The following is an 18336-nucleotide window of genomic DNA, read 5'->3' as shown; positions in this document are numbered from 1 at the left end:
ACCTCTTATCATGAGATCGGAGCCAGCGAAAAATTTGTAAGCTTAACGTTAATTAACATCCCAAATAATAAATTAATTTGTATTAGTAAATGCTCAAAATTACTTGTCTTAAATATAAAATCTAATTTGAAATGAATAAAGACCCAATTTTCTTAAAAAAGATTGCCAAGTTATACTAATTTTATGCACGCGTTTTGAATGTTTAATTAATTTTTAATATGTAGATGGTCTATTACCACATCTAAACAATATGGAATTTTGACGATTTCAAACACAGACATACTATACATACATATATAATTAAGAATTTTTTGCTCTCAAAATTATTATCTCGAGATGTATATAACTATATACATATATGATTCAAATGTACGACATTGGGGCTTCGTCTTCCTTCTATTTTTATTTTATTTTGGATTATTTTGTGACTTTGGAATAAGACCTAACAATTTTATAATTTTAAATTCAAAAAGCCTGTGAAATTTGAATTCATATGAAATACTGAGTTGCTTTAGAGTCATAAATTAAGGCACAAATTGTTATGTCTTATCCATTCATGAATCGTTTTGAAATTGGCGCATTGGTATGCTCACAGAGTGCGTGGGCGGTGTGACAAGTGGGTCAGAAATAGTAGGACCTATTAAGTCTAAAAATGTAAAAAGTTCGAGTAGCTGGGACACTTACCTTGTTAACCAAGATCCGAACCTCGCCCCAGGTCAAGTCAACGCAATCGAGGGAAAGCCAAATGAAATTTATTCAGTACGACGGGCTGGGGGGCACGCGACTGGGGCACTACCGGTATGGAAAGTATTTCAAAGATACCGGGCTTGCGAAACGAACGAATTCCGAGTACGTCGAGACACGAAGCCATGGAATCTAACTACGCGCCGGCCGACAGGCAAGAGCCAGAGAACAAGATCCCAAAAATGTAGACCCACCACCAACACCCCGAAACTCATAGATACACAGATACAGCGAGGCAGCCAGTTCTCCAAACGAACTCGAATTCATGGGGAATTTTTTTTTTTGGGGACCGACGCACAAAAAGCGAGGGTTCCTGCAAGCCGTTTCAGTTGGCGAACAACCTTCTGTGGCGACGCACGCGTTGGAATCGGTTTATCAGTTCGGTTCTTGGATATTCTGTGACAAACTTCGTGGATGATTTTTTAATCTTTTTAACTAAACATTTGAACAATTCCAAAGAGCAATAACAAAGTATCTCAAAGATGCCGGAGGAAGTTGCCGCCAAAGGCAGCATTTTGGGCAGTGAGTATTGCCGGCGCCAAAAAATAAATTGGCATAGTATCTGTCCATCTGGTACTATTTCATGATTGCATCCGACAGATGCATCAGGCGAGAGTGCATACGTGCAACAAGTGGGTGTGGGATTGGGTGTGGGTGGGCGTGTGACGAAAATTGTTGGCAACTGTGCGAAATTTTGAAAAAAGCAAGGACAAAATAAGACTTTGACCTCAAAGCCGGCTCAAAGGTCGTTCGTATGCGTGAGACCCAGAAATCTTTCTTGGAGGAAATAAAAGTGCGTGTGGTTGTGTCCTGTGTCCTGTGCGTTTGTGTTTGTATTATATCCTTTATGCTTTTGGGTAGCTGTCGCTTTTTTTAGACTGCCGCCCACGCCAGGCAGCATACTTGATTTGTTTTTGGCATTTTTATGTCCAGGGCCCGCTGTCCGGACAAGGTCAAATATATCCAAACAATATTCGCATATATTCATTCTGAAACAACTGCGAAGATATACCGGCGCGGTGTTCTATTCATTCTAAACGTCACGAATCTCTCGTGGCCTATCCTAACAAAAATAGAACCCGCTTGCCAAGCTTTTTTGAATGTGTAAATAATAAAGTTTACTCTTCAAAAAAATACGAATAAATACCATGTGGCGACTGTAAACAATTCGAAAGGTATTGGTTTAGAAACCTCTAGTTGTTCAGACGAAATACAAGCCATTATGGTTCTATAACTTTCTTATCAAATTAGTCAATGTAAATACAATGATTTTCTGTTCAATTTACAAGCCATTGTGAATCATTTCACACATCACAGACACGAGTACGAGTTTCTAGCCAGAAAAAACAAGAAGAAATTATCCAGGATCAATGGTTCCTATTGAAACACTCCAGAGATTAGCTCAAGCACTTGATCTTTGCTATCGAACCTCACCTAATCAGAAAAGTGAATAAGTCTGGAAGCGTAAAAATATGAATAGCTATTAAAAGTTTCCAATAGGCCAAGGTAAATAAAGATTAAGCTTGAAAATAAGAGGTATACCGAAGTGAGAATGCCCTATTTTCTATGAAATTTGTTCTATTAAAGTCTTAACTTGATTGATAGCTTTAAGGAAAGGAAGGACTTGCTCACACTGTTAGGGTATCCTTAAGGCAATCACTTTCAATAGAGCAATTATCCCACATAAATAATCGTGTTGCCAGCTCCGAAGGCCCCCTCTTGACAGCCGTGAAAGTGAAATTGAAAATAAAGACCACAAATTTATACGACTTGTTATCGCAACGTGCTCTTATGATTGCCAGACATGCTGCTGCCCCCGCGGCTCCACTGTCCAAATGGGAGGGCGGATTACAATCGGAGTGGTATCGATGCGCGTGCTGGGGCCTGATATACTGACCCTTCCCAACTGGCACTAATCAGTGGCCAAACTTTGGGTGGAACTCGTGCCACGGCCAGTCCCTAAATGTGTCATGTCTCTGCCAGCTACCGTGTTACTTTTATGGTAATTGCTTGTTGGACTTCTTTCAATAGCTATTTTTACATTCCGAAGAGTGTAGAAGCCACCAGGAACCTAATTCCTTAATTTGCTTAAATGGAATTCATTAGCATTCCATATCAACGCTAAACGAAACTCGTCGCACAACAATTCAACTGGCCAATCAATATCGCGGAATTAATCAAATTGAGTTGACTTTTTCAATTTTGCAAAACAATATTCCATATGATCGTTAAATAATCAACCCATACTTCCTTCCAGAATGTGTGCCCTCCCGCTACGTGCTAGCCATAATGGGGTCCATTGGCATGGCCATCGTCTACGGCCTAAAGGTGAATCTCAGCGTGGCAATGGTGGCTATGGTTAACCACACAGCAGTCCACAATTTGGCGTCAAATAAAACTGTTAGTAACACGACCAGCGCGAATGAATATGAGGTGTGCCTCCCGCCAGGAGGCTCCACCGCAGCACCTGCTGCGCAAGATGGTCCTTTTGTCTGGAGCGAGCCCCTTCAAGGCACCCTGCTGAGCTGCTACTTCTGGGGCTATCTGGTCTCACAGATTCCACTGGCCCATGTCGCCGAGAACTTCTCGGCCAAGTGGGTGATGCTGTTCTCCGTGGCAATCAATGTGGCCTGCACCCTGCTGACTCCGGTGCTCACCAATCTTCACTATGGCGGACTTATCCTGATGCGAGTTATGGAGGGTATCGGCGGAGGAGCCTCTTTCCCGGCTATGCACGTCATGATTGCCTCCTGGGCACCACCCACCGAACGCATGGTCATGTCCACCATCATCTACGTGGGCACTTCGGCCGGCACTGCTCTCTCCATTTTGATGGCCGGTGTTCTCTCCGAGCAGTGGGGCTGGGAATCAGTCTTCTATGTGATGGGTGCTCTCAGCTGCATTTGGATGGTTCTCTGGATTATTCTCGTTCAGGATAATCCCAATAAACAGCGATTCATCAGTCCCGAGGAGCGCCAAATGATCAACAGCTCTCTTGGCACGGAAGTTAAGGAGGAACACCACCCGGCTGTGCCATGGAAGAAGGTCTTCAAGTCCATTCCGTTCTGGGCCATCCTGATTGCTCACACTTGCAGCAACTTTGGCTGGTACATGTTCCTCATCGAGATTCCGTTCTACATGAAGCAGGTCCTTAAGTTCAACGTGGCCAGTAATGCGACCCTGAGTGCCATGCCATACTTCCCCATGATTATCTTCAGTATTTGCCTCGGAAAGCTGCTTGACAGTCTCCAGGCCAAGGGCAAGATCAGCACCACTTTTGCCCGCAAAACCGCCACTTCTATTTGTACATTAATTCCTGGAGCCTGCCTGATCGTCCTTTGCTTCATTGGATGCCGCCACTACGAGGCCGTGACAGTCATGTCAGTGGGTATTGTGGCCATGGGAGCCATGTTCTCGGGCTTCCTGTCCAACCACATCGACATTGCCCCCAATTTCGCCGGAACCCTGGTGGCGCTGACCAACACCGCGGCCACTCTTCCTGGCATTGTGGTGCCACTCTTTGTGGGATATGTGACCAAAGGAAACGTAAGAGGAACATCAGTCCGTTTTTAAACATCCTTTTTTCACACTTTTCTTGTATTTACAGCAAAATATTGGAGCCTGGCGTATCATTTTCGGAGTAACCATAGTATTGTTCGCTATTGAGTTCCTGGTCTTTGTTATCTTCGGCTCAGGACAGGAACAGTCCTGGAACAAGACATCAGAGGCCGAAAATAAGGACGAGAAGACCCCGCTGAAGAACATAACCAAGCTAAAAACCTAGTTTCGATCCCTTAACAATATTATTTCTAAGAAGTGCTGCTTATTTGGAAGCCTTTTGGATACAGCTTGCATCTAATAGAGAGGTCATCACTAGACTGTATATACCAACTACAAAATGTAATTTTTTAGTTTTTCTAAAACCCCAAGGCAGATGTTGGAGTGAAAGCGATAAGCGGAGCTATGGGAGACCTCCGACATCGGCCGAGATAATCGCAGACTTTTCTACGGATTTAAAACTCAGCGCCCGATCAATGTACTTAACACTCTTGATTCATGTCTAAAAATAAACCGATGTCGTAGTGGAGTCTTTTTGCACTTTATTTCTGGGTATTCCGTGGTTTCTAGATCACAGATATATATTTCTATCTTAATTTCTAAGAGCATATAGAAATATTTCTAAGAGCATTTCGTAGCATATAATGCTTTTAAACAAATATGATTTTATTAATGATTTATTTCGATCAAGAGACTTCGGATAACATAAAAAGGATACCTTGGGATTAATCCTTATATCCTTAATCGGAATGGAATATAAGTTCGGATTTAAAGATACAATGATATCATCACTATTGATTTTAGTTTTTCGATAGATACTCATTCAAAAAAAACACTACAAATTCAATTTCTAACGATAACTTCTATCTATTTTATTTCTGCTAGCCGTTTTAGTTAGAGAACCACCTCCTGGAGCAACGCACGTGTTCAAATCGGGTCAACGCTTCGGTATTCGGATTTTGTGAGACAAAATTCGTGAATAATATCTAAAGTTTATTAAATAAACAATAAGTAAATTGATTATCAAGATTAAACTAAAAGTATCTCAAAGATGCCAGCGGAAGTTTTTGCCCGAGGCAGTATATTGGGCAGTGAGTATTTCCACTCCCTAAAAAATTTTGGAATAGTATTTTTTCATTGAATATATTCAATATATCGAATATATCGAAAAATAAATTCAAAAATAAACCGCCGCGATTCAAAAATTTTTAAACATAATTTCAACATATTTATATCAAGTCAAGATTAATGTTGTTGAAGTATATAGTATAAAAAATTTGACATACATATTTACTTCTAGAATATGTACCCGCCCGGTGCGTGATGGCCGTCTTGGGATCCATTGGCATGGCCATCATCTCTGGCCTAAACGTGAATCTCAATGTGGCAATGCGTTATATGGTAAATTACACAGCAATGTATGGAGCTCCAGATGCGGCTTATGCGACAAACTCGACAAGCAATCGTCCAAAAGACGGCCCTTTTAATTGGCATTCAATGATGCAGGCAAACCTTTTGACCTGCTACTTTTTGGGGTATCTTGTACAGATTCCACTTGCCCGCATCGCCGAGAAGTTCTCGGCCAAGTGGCTCATGTTTTTCTCCGTGGCATTCAATGTGGTCCCCTGCCTGCTAACCCCGGTTCTTGCCAAACTGCACTACGGCTGCCTTATCCTGATGCGAGTTCTACAAGGAATCGGCGGAGGAGCCTCTTTCCCGGCTATGCACGTCATGATTGCCTCGTGGACACCACCCACAGAACGCACGGCCATGTCCACCATCATCTACGTGGGAACGTACGTCGGTAGTGCTCTCTCCATTATAATGGGCACGTTTCTTGCCGAGCAGTGGGGCTGGGAATCCGTCTTCTACGTGATGGGTACTCCCAGCTACATTTGGATGGGCTTTTGGCTTATACTTATTCAGGATAATCCCAACAAGCAGCGATTTATCAGTCCTGAGGAGCGGCAAATGATAAACAGATCTCTTGGCACGGAAGTAAATGAAGAACACAACCGGGCGGTACCATGGAAGAAGATCTTCAAGTCCAGTCCATTCTGGGCCATCCTGATTGCTCACACTTGCACCAACTTTGGCTGGACCATGTTCTTCGACATTCCTTGGTTCATAAGATCAGTCCTAGATCGAGGATTTGAAGAGAACAATTATAAAATGTGTTATTTAAACTTGATCATCTTTATGGTTTTCCTCGGAATGCTGTTGCACTATCTCCAAACCAATGGCAAGATTAGCGCCACATGTGCCCGCAAAATTGCCACTTCTATTTGCGCATTAATTCCGGGAGCGTGCCTTATCATCCTTTGCTTTGTAAAAAGCAATCAAAACGTTGTTGTGGCCCTAATGACGGTGGGAATTGTGGCCATGGGAGCCAAGATTCCGGGATTCATGTCTAACCACATCGACATCGCCCCCAATTTCGCCGGAACCCTGGTGGCGCTGACCAATACTGTGGCTACTCTTCCTGGCATTGTGGTGCCAATCTTTGTGGGGGTTATAACCTCGGATAGTGTAAGGAAGATGTCTGTATATTTTTTCATATCCATTATTCACATTTTTTTTATAATTCCAGACAAATATTGGATCCTGGCTTATTGTTTTCGGAGTTACCATAGTATTGTTCGCCATTGAGTTCCTGGTCTTTATTATTTTCGGTTCTGCAAGAGAACAGTCCTGGAACAAGATAACAGAAGAAAACGAAGTGGAACAGATTCCTCTGAAGGAAACAACCAAACCGAAATGCGAGGCTTGATCATTTTGTTAAATTAGTTGCAACAAATATAATGTATATTTTATATAACATTGCTTATAATTGAAAGATGTGCCTTCTAACTACAAACTTTATATAGAAACTATTATTTTAATAAAGAGCTTGAATCTAACAAAAGTCATAACGTATAATATCATAATATCAAATTATATAGTAAAATTATCGGGAAAAGAACCACAGATTAAGAGTAATACCGAGTAAGAGAATCCATTTCTAGCCGCTATTTCCACAACGACCGACTTAAATAATTTCTTATCAATTTTTGAATTCCGATAAACTTGCCGCCACGATAGTCGATGCTCGATAGCCCCACTGAAAACTGGACATCAGTTGCAAAACAGTTCAGAAAATTAAAATGTTGAGGGTACGCAGCATCGTCCTGCTGCCAAGAAGATGGAAGAGCGGGGCCAAAAAGCGATGGAATGTCCTGCAGAACAAGAAGAACAACTGCGACAGGGCGCTGGAGAACTTTGATGACTTCTACGGATCCGTGTACGGCAGCCGGTGGAAAAACATGCGGGCAGCATTACTTACCCGGCACAAGTACATCGCTTTGGTGAACAACTTTGGGGACACGGAGCAGACCTGCAGCATGCTGGAAATGGACGGGGCTATCAATATGAAGTCACTGATTAATTTGGCCCAGGAACGCCTAAAAGAAACTAGTAGCGAGCCCATGCCGGCTCAGGGGCAATCTCGTCATGAGATTGAAGGAAAACTAGATACCTTGCTGCGAAAGCAACAGGAGCGAGAGGTCTCCTCAATATATCCAAGTCTCGGAGATGATGGTCTCCCTGGAACATTGCCACAGCAACTAAAGTTTGATAACTTGGAGCAAAAGCCAAAGGATGAGCTTCAGGAAATTCTACCTTTCGAACAGAGCCTAACCAAGGCCCTGGAGGAGGATGTCCGGTTAGATGAAAACCGTTTAGTAGATCCCCAGTTCGGCACTGGCGGCTTATACGAGTACATGCCCGCTCACAGCATAAAGGGAATGGAGGACTGGGTGGCCGAATCGGAGCACTACAAATATTATCAAACCAGTGCGGATTTTCCACTAAAAATTGAGCAGGAAACTTCATTTCAGTACCCAGAGCACCTCTCACTTTATACTTATGAGATGGGCAACTGCTCCGACTTCAAGGCACCCAAAAAGTGTCTCACCGGCGTGCTCTCCCACTTCATGATGGACGGAGGGTCCACGTTGCCGCCGCTCTTCCTGCAGGTTCAACCCGGCGAACGAGTTCTAGACGCCTGTGCTTCTCCTGGAGGCAAATCCCTAGTCATGCTGCAGACCCTGCACGTCGATCAGTTGGTGTGTAACGACATCCAGGAATCCCGCCTGAACAAACTGCGCAAGGTGATGCAGGAGTACTTGTTCGACTTCAAGGAACGCTGGGCAGGCAAGCGCCTCATCTTCAGCCAGAGCGATGCTCGGAATCTTGGCGATTACGACAGTTTTGACAAGATCCTGGTGGATGTGCCTTGCACGACGGATCGCCACGTTCTCAACGAGCAAGATAACAATATTTTCAAACCCACGCGAATCAAGGAACGTCTGCGCATCCCCGAACTCCAAGCCGGTATCCTAACCAATTGCTTGCGGCTTCTTCGGCCTGGTGGCAGCTTAGTCTACTCCACCTGTTCGCTATCGCCCATTCAGAACGATGGTGTGGTTCACATGGCTCTGCAAAAGGCTTTTGCGGAGCATAACATAACGGCAACTATCAAGGATCTGAGCCAGCAAACAGCGCTCTTCAGCGATGTTTTTAAGTTCGAGCATCCTAAGGGGCTCAAGTACGGACAGATGGTGGTCCCCTATCTCCCAGCCAACTTTGGCCCCATGTATTTCAGTAAAATAACGAGAAATTCTTGAACATTTGTTGACTGATTTGTTGATGTTTTTTAATAAAGATGAAAAGTTAACAAGTTTTGTATCTTTACTGCTTATCGGTTTTCTTTTTCTTCTTTCCTTTGATAGGCAATGGTCCAGGAGTCTTGAATATTGTGCTGCAATTATAAAAACGGTATTATAGGTTCCTTAGAGAGAAATTACCATACTTACTGGCAAGTGGTGCAAATAGGACTGTATTTGCAGAAGACGGATAGGCAAACCGAGCAGACATATCCAATGTCAATCAGTTCACGATGACAGAAACAAGAAGCTCTGTAGTCCACCTTTGGAGGCGGCGGCAGAACCAGCTTATGACGCATCTGAGGTGCGGGAAGAAATACCCAGAGTAGATACTGTAGCAGGCCCTCCAGCTGAGTGACTTTGAGGAACTGGCCGGAGGTAATATCACAGCCCTGCTGGAGCAAGCTTAGGGTCTTGTCCAGAGCGCAGGTGTCGATCACAATGCCCAATTTCTGGGCCGTAAAAAATACATTCATAAATGTCATATATTGTGAAGCACACTCGTTGCTGCCGGTCAAAACCAGGATACGGGAATGCATCTTTACGCCTGAGGTCACGTTGCGCTGGAGCTGCAAAATCGGAATTCATGGTAAGTTTTTTCTTCGAGTTGAAGCATTCCAACATACTCTGGAGATATAACAAAGGGCCATGGACATGCTGCCAGCCAGGAGACTTTCGCTAGGACCATTTAGACGTGGTGCGTTCATCAGAATGCTGCCCAGCTGCTGTTTCACAGTCTTCTCCACGAGACTGAAGGCTTCATACTGACCATCGACTTGACGAAGTTCTACTTGACGCCTCGGCAGAGGATACAGGAAATTTCTGGCAACGATTCACGTTAATATATATAAGAATTTAAAAAAAGGGACTATTACGTGGCATGGTGGGAACAGGACAAAACCGCCAGCTTATTCTGGGCCTTCTGCATGAGATGTGCATTTCCGAATGCAATCACTGCCTCCAGGATTTGAGTGAGGTTCTGTGGGTTCTGGCGAACTATATGCTGCGATGGATTTGTGTCCAGCACGATGACCAGTAAGTCGATGCTCGACTCGGCTATAAAGAATGTTGAATGTTATGTAGATCTGGGGATTTTTAAAAACCGTTTAAATACCTTCTTTGCTTGATGTTTCTGCTTCCATATTCGCCGGCAGTTTATCGGCATCGGTATCGGCAGAGATGCGACCTTTTCGATAAATGCAGAAAACCAATGACAATTTTATTTTATAAAAAAACATTATATAGTAAGGACATGAGTTTTTTTTTATATAAAATGCTGTGTTTTAATTGTACACAGAATATAATTGTTTTTAAATACAAAGACTAAAATGAAAATAATAATATCGATACCGATTTGTAACAGCTGCATTGGTGTCACCACTAGCCATTGGGATTTCCAGGGCGTTTCATAGTTTTTTGAAAAAAACAAAACAAAGCACCACCAAGGACACAATGCTCGTTCTGGTACTCGGGGACCTGCACATTCCGCACCGCTGCAGCAGCCTGCCGGCCAAGTTCAAGAAGCTGCTGGTGCCCGGCCGCATTCACCACATCCTGGCCACCGGCAACATTTGCACCAAGGAATCGTACGATTATCTCAAATCCCTGGCCAACGACGTGCACATAGTGCGCGGCGACTTCGATGAGAACCTCAGCTACCCGGAGCAGAAGGTGGTGACGGTGGGCCAGTTCCGGATCGGTCTGTGCCATGGCCATCAGGTTGTGCCCCGCGGTGATCCCGAGGCGTTGGCCCTCATCCAGCGGCAACTGGACGTGGACATCTTGATAACTGGTCACACGTACAAGTTCGAGGCGTACGAGCATGGTAATAAGTTCTACATCAATCCGGGATCAGCCACGGGAGCCTTCAACCCATTGGACACGAATGTGGTGCCGTCGTTTGTTCTCATGGACATCCAGAGCACCACGGTGGTCACATACGTGTACCAACTGATCGGTGACGAGGTCAAAGTGGAGCGGATCGAGTACAAGAAGATCTAGGCCTAGTATTAGCCAGGAGCTTAGCCATTCCTCCTCCTCCAATCAACTCCTAAGACCCAAGATCCCCATCCCCAATCTCTATCTCATTCTGAGCCTGGCTTTATTCAAGAAATTGTAAATGTACGTAGCAATTAAAGTCGTTCTCATTTTTTTATCTGATAAAAAGTGCTGAAATTGTATTAAAATAGTAAAATAAAATAATGACCGATGAAGGATTTAGTTAATCCAACTTTTATCTGATAAAAAATGTTTAAATTTTTATTTAAATAGAAATATAAAAAGGAGTTGCTTCTGATGATCGAGTGAAGAGTCTGCTTAAAAAAAGTTTCGAATTTCGTGCTCAGGTTCGTTACACACTCTCGACATAAATACATTGGGTTCAGTTTTGTTTTTGATTTCATCGCTTTTCCATCGAAATAAATTATATAAATACTTTCTAGCCACTAGCCAGGATAGCGTGGTTTGGCAACATCCTCATTACAATCGCTACTACTCGGGTACGAAAAGTTTGATCTCAAAATATCTGAATTACGAAAACTTTGCGCTTAAGCCTAAATACAATTACGATTGCTGACTGACTGACTAACTGGCTAATGCTGCTACAGATGTTAATGTTAGTTGGAAAAGCAACAGATCCAATCCCATGCCAGGGGAACCACTTTAGCCGAGGCTGTCCACGCACACAGTCTTGAGGGTCTTGCCAGCAATGGTGGTCTTATACTGCTCCGGTAAAGCCAACTCGGTCTGCAAAGCAAAATCATTAATAACCAAGTACATAATTCCAATCTGCACACTTACATAATCGCCATTGTCCTGGGGCAAGAGGATGTTCATCTCGGAGGACTTGGAGTTGACAATCTCAACGCCCAGTGAGTCCTTGGAGAGATACATCTGGCAGCCGTCGGTCTTGTCGATGGACACAGTCGGCACTGAGCCGAGCACTTGCATCTGAACGCTCTGGCAGTTCACGAACTCCACGGAGGCCACCACAGAGTCGAACAGCAGAGAACATTTCTTGCACGAGTCCAGCACGATGTTGTTCACCTTGCCCTTGACAGTCAGCGTGGAGCCCTCGCAGCGGAACACATACACCACGTTGTTCATCTCGGCATTCTCGACCAGCAGGCCAGTGTTGTTCTTCTGGTACTCGATAATCCACTTCTTGCCGTCGCGGGTGAACACCGGCTCCTTAGCGGCAGCGGCAGCGGCGACTGGAGCAGCCGAGCCATACTGAGCTGGTGCCTTGAAGGGAGCAGGGCCGGAGCGCAAAGAGGGATTCTTGTGGGTCTGCATGTCCCCAGTTACCTTCTTTAAGTCTGTGCAGGATGAAGGATTGGATTTATGGCATGAAGCTTTCAAGAGATGTGGCTACTTACTCTTGGTGATGTCGGCACCCTGGTTGATTTGGGCGAACAGAGCACTACGATCATCCCCGGCACTGTCCAGCTTAAGGGCATTCAGATCCAGTGGTGGCGGCGGTGGGGGCAGACCACCGGGTGGTGGTGGTGGCGGAGCACCGCCAGCAGGGGCAGCCCCCTTGCCGGACCACACCAAGCCAGTGGTGTGATACTGCCGGATGTAGGCCTGCAGCTCGGTCAGGGTCTGGATCCAGGAGCGAGCCCACTCCACATGCGTGGCGTCCTTCTCCTTCCACTCCTTGAGAACACGGTTCGTGTAGAACTGGCCGGCGTCATTCATCTCCTTGACATACGGACCAGGGGTCTTCTCCACGCACACCCATCCAAGAGCGGGAATGCTCTCGCTGATGGCCGACAGGTGGTTGAAGAAGGGCGAGGAGCGATGCTTCTCGCGGAAGTCCTGGATGGCGCTGATCTGCGTGGAGGTTGGCTTCAGCAGCTCGGCCTGCTTGGGCTGGACCGGCTGGGCGATTTGGGTGGCCAGCGTCACATACTGCAGCTGGGAACTATCCAAGAAGAAAGCGAGTTAAGTGGATACTTTAATGGATTACTCATGCCGGATGACTCACCCGAAGGCGCTCTTCACGAGCTCGGCATGCTGGGCCACATCGCCGCCAATTTTGGCGGATAGCGACAGATACTGGCTCAGTGGACCCGCCACAATATCCTCGAATCCTGGGACACTCATGCTGCTGCTGCTTGGTGGTGGAGGAGGTGTTGGTGGTGGTGGTGTTTCTGCTTCAGCTGTTGGTGGAAGAACGTCTTCTACTTCGACTGGCGGGGGCGGGAGAATGGGCGTCGGTGGTTGCGACTGCGGATGGGGCGCTGCTAGAGTCCGTTCCAAGCGGTCGACGAGGTTCTCTAGACGTTCGCAAATGCTTTCCAAGTGCTCGGTCGTGGGCTTGGCTTCCGGCACGTTATCTGAACGCGAAAGGGAAGATTACAAGAAATTGTTAAAAAGAGTTCTTGAGTGGGGAATATTTTTATTTAAAAAAAAAGAAATAATAATAAGTCTGAGAAAGTATTCAAATAAAAGCGAGTGACTCCCTTGCGAGTGGACTGGAAACAAAATAAGTAGAAAGTGGTGAAGAACGATTAAGATCTACAAGCGCCCTTCATGGACTGGTGCTCCAAACACTAATTAACAAAGAGCCAACATAGGTGGGCCCTGGAACTCAGACTGGTAACAATAAACATGCAAACACGTCACAAAACTGAACAAATAAACTCGAGACAGGATGGCCAGCCCCCAAGAAACTAATAAGAATCTGGAATGGAACCACTTAAGATAACTAGGAGAACTGCCCATACCCCGCACGGCCACGCTGTGCTCCACAGCTGCGTGGGCTGCTCGGAGGAGCTCCGTGTAGAGGCGCTGGCGCTTCAGCTCCAGTTCGTCGCGTCCGACCGGCGTCACCGGCGGTTCGATACAGCCGCTGCACATGGAACGAGGTCAGAGGTCACAGGTCAGTACTCAGTGGGTCAACAGGGGAGAGTTACTATCTCAAGGGCCTGATCTGGTTGCTTTAAATGGAATCTGAATGATAACCAGATCAGGCCCTGGATGGGACAAACTGTATCCATCGTACATCTCATTCAGGCGCTCATCGTCGAACCAAGCGGGCAGTCCATGGACGAACGCCACCGTCTCCGAGACAAGATCCCCCTCGATATATGGTGCACACATGCTCTCCCGCTTGGGCGGAGGTAGTGAGTCCGAGAACACCTCGTCGTCGTCCAGCAGAGAGCCCTGATTCTGGCTGGCCAGTACCAGCAGGGGCAGGGGATCCTCCGGCTCAATTATCTCCGCCCGGTTGCTGATGTTGACCTTCTTCTTAATTGACTGATGGGTGGAGTTGTGTCGGGAGAGGCAGCTTTTGGTTGGTGGTGGCTGGGAGGTGGGTGTTATTTCTGCCACTGTCACATGGTGTCCCTCCTCCTCGGCTACGGCGCTGGTCATCGAGGTGGGCGGTGCAGTGGAAGTGGAAGAGTGCGTCGATCGGGCCACAGTTTCGATTTCAGTTTCTTTGCCAGTTTCTGCAGCTGGAACTGGTACTGGTAGTGGTAGTGGTGGTGGTGCTATTGCTGATGGTGCTTCAGCCAGAGTCGGTTTGGCTGTGGAAGTGTGGCTTAAGATTACTCTACAAGAAGCTTTAATTGCAGAAGCGATTAGGAAGGAAAGCGCCGATACTTCAGTTGATTACTTCACTTTAGTCATAATGACACTTCCTCTGTTTTTATACCCTTGCAGAGGGTATTATAATTTTGGTCAAAAGTGTGCAACGCAGTGAAGGAGACATCTCCGACCCTATAAAGTATATATATTCTTGATCAGGATCACCTCCTGAGTCGATATAAGCATGTCCGTCTGTCCGTCTGTCCGTCTGTCTGTCTGTCCGTCTGTCTGTCTGTCCGTCTGTCTGTCTGTTTCTACGCAAACTAGTCTCTCAGTTTTAAAGCTATCGAGTTGAAACTTTGCACACACCCTTCTTTCCTTTGCAGGTAGTACATAAGTCGGAACGGCCGGGATCGGTCGACTATATCCTATAGCTGCCATATAACTGATTGATCGGAAATGGCATAACTTCGTTGTTTTTCAAGTTAGAAGGTTGGGACTTTCTATGGATTCTTAATTGATCCAACTTATACGATCTGCCAAATTTCATAAAGATCGGTCGACTATATCCTATAGCTGCCATATAACTGATTGATCGGAAATGGCATAACTTCGTTGTTTTTCAAGTTAGAAGGATGGGATTGTATGCTTCTTTGGTCAAAATAATTCGATATGCCAAATTTCATAAGGATCGGCCGACTATATACGATCCGCTGTATATCTAATAATATAGATGCGTGGCGCCACCTATCGGACTGCGACTGAACTGCAAGGGTATATAAACTTCGGCTCCGCCCGAAGTTAGCTTTCCTTTCTTGTTTTTTTAATGATTTAACATCTATTATTGCTTTAAATGATTGTTTTAATGTGATGTAAGATATCATGACTCACAGTAGCCGTCATAAAATATATTTTTTCAATTAAATTTTACAAAGAAATTAGTGTTTTCTAGAGAGACATGTCTCTTATCATTTTGTCCACTTGATGGATGGCTTTAACTTGATTATTTTTTTGTTAAAACTAAGTAGAAAAGTATCATTAATCAACTCGGCATCGGCACTATTCCTTGACCATCACTCGTGTTTATAAAAATAGCCAAGAGAGAGTACAGGAAAAACAACTTAAAAGTGAACTGAACCACGCACTGGAAGCATCTGAAAGTTCAGTGATGAAAAAATAAAAGGAACTTGGCTTTCAGGCCGGCCGGACATGAAGAGCCGGCCGGAATCCGGGTTGCATTTCGTCCCGGAGAGAACACAGCTGTTGAGCTTGAAAGCCGGAGCAGTAGTGGGGGTGGCACGGAGTACACAAAGCTGTGTGTGTGAAGTAACTGGGGGAGAGTGTCAATACCAGTGTCCGGCGGATTATCCGGCTCCTTGGATGGCTCAGCCTCGACTGGCGGCACCTCCTGCTTCCCATTAAGCTGGGGCTCCTGCTTATCGTCCTTTGTCGGCTCCTCAATCTTCTCGGCATCCTCGATGCTCTTCTTTTCCTTCTTTCCGGTCCGGGGCGTCGCTCGGCAGCAGGAGAACATTATGGCGTTGTTTTCGTAGTTGTTGTGGGTACAGGACGCTCAACACTTTAAATACGAACCAAGCACATTATGTAATTATGTCCACATTTTCTGACATTTTTTCTCTTACAATCACAACACTGGCATCACAGGAGCAGTAGCAACAGCAGCCATACAAATGGTTTGGTTAGCAGAAGCCGCTGAGTAGAAACAGGAACTGGAGCTCCACTAGAAGGCCACTCCTTGCTCATTTAGGTATTTATGTATGTTCCGCACCTCGCCCGAACGTTGGCACATTTATGGAATCGAAGGAAGTTGGTCCACGAACGAGGACCACCAACTGGGTCAAGTGACTGCCAAAACAGGACCTCTGCCGAATGACACAGAAATGCGATTTAAACGCACACGCACGCACACCCGCACCCGTGTATACTCAAAAGGACACCAGAGAACACACCCTGAACGAGGCGCACGCCCACACACTCCGGCGGCCCGATTGGGGTTCGGATTCCGGACTCGAATTCGGAGTTGCGATTTTGTTTACCTCTGTTAACATTAACCCTTCAGATGGCAGAATATTTTTTCTCTTCAATTATTTAGATTTTTATGTATTATTTTTTAGTTTTGTATTTTTAAGAAATTTTCTAAAAAACAAATGCCATTTGAAAAGTTGCGCTCTTAGCTGTTCTGTAAACTACTCTGTTAACTCGTCTGTTATCTGCTCTGTTAACTTATTTTCTGTTAAAAGTTAGCCTCCTTTTTTGGCCAAGCCGACGCTTTTGACCATTTCGGGCCAGTTATCGAGTGACAATGAAAATGGCTTTCCATTAATGCTCGCTTTTGGCCAGGATTTAATGCAAGCTTGGAAATCTTGGACATTGTGCAGCGGAGAAAGCTTCAAGATTGAAGGAAAAACTCTCTGAGAGCAAACTCTGCGCACTACAAAGTTACATTTTTTTTTGCAATGCAATGCAATGAGTTTATTGCACCGGGCAAGTGGTTGTTTTTGTTGCCTTGGCATCTTAAGTAGCTTAAAACAAATGGCTGGCAATTAGAGTGGGAAATGGGGGAAGCTAAGCTGAGATTCAACTTTCGCCCAGGTTTCTTCAGAGGCAGATGCGTGCTAGTAACACTAGAAGAAGAAGAAACTAGAATGCAAGCAGATTAAATGTCTGCAGCTGAGGCACCGTTATCTTACACGCACTAGTAGTGTGCGCTAGTGTTGGTAACTGGCTCGAATTACTTCAGGAGTTGTGCTGCCTTTTAAGGCAAAATATTCTTCCACCTGGATCGAACATACATTGTAATCTCTCCGGGCGTGCTTATTATTTATATATATTTGCTGATAGCGCATTTTGGCCAACTATTTGAGTCACCAACCTTACACACACACACACAAATAGGATGGGTCTTGCCAGTGTGTGTGTGTGGGAGTGAGTCAGAAAACAAAAACAGCTGAGTGTATGTTAGTTATTGTTATCAAGGGTTAAGACGAAGCTCCTCGCTGGCAAGGTGGGGTTAATTTGCATACACTTGCTGGCCATTAATTGCTGTCTCGTAGCATGGAATCGGATATGAAATCATCGTTCAAAATACACCCAATTAGACGGGAGGGAAAGATATATATCCATCGTTGCGACTGTATGGGTTGTGGGAATTTAATTTTACAAACAAGATGAATCACACAAAAATAGCCACATCCAAGTATCTAAAATCCACAGCTGTCTCTCGTCTTTTCGTTTCGCTACAAGTACCACCACCCACAGCATGCACACACACACACACAGAGATGCAGCAGGGACACCCCCGCGTCCACAAATTCGCCAGACAGCCTGGCCGGCGATTTATACAATAAATAAACACAATAAAGGCAATACCCGCCTAAATGCAACACAGAGCGGCGATCGAGAAGTGCATTACTCACCTGAGTTGTTGCTGTTGATCGAAAATTTCACTCCACAAGAACTTCCCGACGATACGACATAAATTAGCAGAAACCGGCAAGTGGTCAAGTAGGTTGGGTTTTGTTGTATCAATATATCGATATTTTTTGTATGAAATAGATATATTTTATCGTCTGAAGGATATTTCTTATATATCGATAGTGCGATATTTTTGAGATTTTCCTAAATTTTTCAAATATTTCATGCCGCGCGCTCCCATTTGGATTTAGTAAGTCACTCTGCGTTTACAGAAGTGGTTGTGCTTCTTTCTTAGAACTTTCTATTACACCCACACCTAAGGGGGAATGGTATCGATAGTTACGTAAAAGCAAACGTATGA

General features: G+C 45.0%; 6 protein-coding genes across 8 annotated transcripts; 4 read left to right on the top strand and 2 right to left on the bottom strand.

Moving 5' to 3' along the window:
• The first annotated feature begins 1048 nt into the window (after positions 1-1048).
• On the top strand, positions 1049-4831 carry LOC6497977 (sialin). The gene is made up of 3 exons (XM_001961794.4): positions 1049-1266; positions 3002-4290; positions 4352-4831. Exons 1-3 carry the CDS (start codon positions 1227-1229, stop codon positions 4526-4528), a joined length of 1506 nt encoding a protein of 501 aa, XP_001961830.3. The 5' UTR covers positions 1049-1226; the 3' UTR covers positions 4529-4831.
• Positions 4832-5161: 330 nt separating this feature from the next.
• Positions 5162-7175, top strand: LOC6497978 (sialin). The gene is made up of 3 exons (XM_032451796.2): positions 5162-5393; positions 5603-6831; positions 6893-7175. Exons 1-3 carry the CDS (start codon positions 5354-5356, stop codon positions 7070-7072), a joined length of 1449 nt encoding a protein of 482 aa, XP_032307687.1. The 5' UTR covers positions 5162-5353; the 3' UTR covers positions 7073-7175.
• Positions 7176-7356: 181 nt separating this feature from the next.
• LOC6497979 (5-methylcytosine rRNA methyltransferase NSUN4) lies at positions 7357-9033 on the top strand. The gene has a single exon (XM_001961796.4). It carries the CDS (start codon positions 7446-7448, stop codon positions 8964-8966), a length of 1521 nt encoding a protein of 506 aa, XP_001961832.1. The 5' UTR covers positions 7357-7445; the 3' UTR covers positions 8967-9033.
• LOC6497554 (general transcription factor IIH subunit 3) lies at positions 8969-10233 on the bottom strand. The gene is made up of 5 exons (XM_001961797.4): positions 10120-10233; positions 9881-10061; positions 9632-9827; positions 9156-9574; positions 8969-9100 (listed from the first exon to the last, which is right to left on the bottom strand). The coding sequence occupies exons 1-5, from the start codon at positions 10145-10147 to the stop codon at positions 9031-9033; spliced, it is 894 nt and encodes a 297-aa protein (XP_001961833.3). The 5' UTR covers positions 10148-10233; the 3' UTR covers positions 8969-9030.
• A 118-nt stretch (positions 10234-10351) lies between these two features.
• Positions 10352-11628, top strand: LOC6497980 (vacuolar protein sorting-associated protein 29). The gene has a single exon (XM_001961798.4). The coding sequence runs from the start codon at positions 10458-10460 to the stop codon at positions 11004-11006; it is 549 nt and encodes a 182-aa protein (XP_001961834.1). The 5' UTR covers positions 10352-10457; the 3' UTR covers positions 11007-11628.
• On the bottom strand, positions 11215-18115 carry LOC6497553 (adenylyl cyclase-associated protein 1). 3 transcript variants are annotated; one of them, XM_001961799.4, is made up of 8 exons: positions 16184-16426; positions 15891-16119; positions 14014-14539; positions 13736-13860; positions 12994-13345; positions 12383-12930; positions 11805-12322; positions 11215-11750 (listed from the first exon to the last, which is right to left on the bottom strand). In XM_001961799.4, exons 2-8 carry the CDS (start codon positions 16072-16074, stop codon positions 11667-11669), a joined length of 2337 nt encoding a protein of 778 aa, XP_001961835.1. In that variant the 5' UTR covers positions 16075-16119; positions 16184-16426; the 3' UTR covers positions 11215-11666. The 3 variants fall into 3 exon arrangements, with proteins under 3 accessions (XP_001961835.1, XP_014761723.1, XP_032307686.1); XM_014906237.3 differs by lacking the exons at positions 13736-13860; positions 14014-14539; positions 15891-16119; positions 16184-16426 and adding an exon at positions 17978-18115; XM_032451795.2 differs by lacking the exons at positions 13736-13860; positions 14014-14539; positions 16184-16426 and having other exon boundaries at positions 15891-16093.
• Between the last annotated feature and the right edge of the window lie 221 nt (positions 18116-18336).

Source organism: Drosophila ananassae, chromosome 3R (genome assembly GCF_017639315.1).
Source record: "Drosophila ananassae strain 14024-0371.13 chromosome 3R, ASM1763931v2, whole genome shotgun sequence".
Taxonomy (NCBI): domain Eukaryota; kingdom Metazoa; phylum Arthropoda; class Insecta; order Diptera; family Drosophilidae; genus Drosophila; species Drosophila ananassae.
This window is presented reverse-complemented; position numbering and strand designations above follow the sequence as displayed.

What these genes read in the sequence shown, in the direction of transcription:
- LOC6497977 (XM_001961794.4), top strand. Translation starts at nt 1,227, where the DNA reads ATGCCGGAGGAAGTTGCCGCCAAAGGCAGCATTTTGGGCA. An exon ending in CAAAGGCAGCATTTTGGGCA is followed by an intron (nt 1,267 to 3,001) that starts GTGAGTATTGCC and finishes ACTTCCTTCCAG; the next exon opens with AATGTGTGCCCTCCCGCTAC. An exon ending in GATATGTGACCAAAGGAAAC is followed by an intron (nt 4,291 to 4,351) that starts GTAAGAGGAACA and finishes TTGTATTTACAG; the next exon opens with CAAAATATTGGAGCCTGGCG.
- LOC6497978 (XM_032451796.2), top strand. Translation starts at nt 5,354, where the DNA reads ATGCCAGCGGAAGTTTTTGCCCGAGGCAGTATATTGGGCA. An exon ending in CCGAGGCAGTATATTGGGCA is followed by an intron (nt 5,394 to 5,602) that starts GTGAGTATTTCC and finishes ATTTACTTCTAG; the next exon opens with AATATGTACCCGCCCGGTGC. An exon ending in GGGTTATAACCTCGGATAGT is followed by an intron (nt 6,832 to 6,892) that starts GTAAGGAAGATG and finishes TTATAATTCCAG; the next exon opens with ACAAATATTGGATCCTGGCT.
- LOC6497979 (XM_001961796.4), top strand. Translation starts at nt 7,446, where the DNA reads ATGTTGAGGGTACGCAGCATCGTCCTGCTGCCAAGAAGATGGAAGAGC.
- LOC6497554 (XM_001961797.4), bottom strand. Translation starts at nt 10,147, where the DNA reads ATGGAAGCAGAAACATCAAGCAAAGAAG. An exon ending in TCCTGTTCCCACCATGCCAC is followed by an intron (nt 9,828 to 9,880) that starts GTAATAGTCCCT and finishes AATCGTTGCCAG; the next exon opens with AAATTTCCTGTATCCTCTGC. An exon ending in CCCTTTGTTATATCTCCAGA is followed by an intron (nt 9,575 to 9,631) that starts GTATGTTGGAAT and finishes CCGATTTTGCAG; the next exon opens with CTCCAGCGCAACGTGACCTC.
- LOC6497980 (XM_001961798.4), top strand. Translation starts at nt 10,458, where the DNA reads ATGCTCGTTCTGGTACTCGGGGACCTGCACATTCCGCACCGCTGCAGC.
- LOC6497553 (XM_001961799.4), bottom strand. Translation starts at nt 16,074, where the DNA reads ATGTTCTCCTGCTGCCGAGCGACGCCCCGGACCGGAAAGAAGGAAAAG. An exon ending in GGGTGCCGACATCACCAAGA is followed by an intron (nt 12,323 to 12,382) that starts GTAAGTAGCCAC and finishes CATCCTGCACAG; the next exon opens with ACTTAAAGAAGGTAACTGGG. An exon ending in CCCAGGACAATGGCGATTAT is followed by an intron (nt 11,751 to 11,804) that starts GTAAGTGTGCAG and finishes TTTGCTTTGCAG; the next exon opens with ACCGAGTTGGCTTTACCGGA.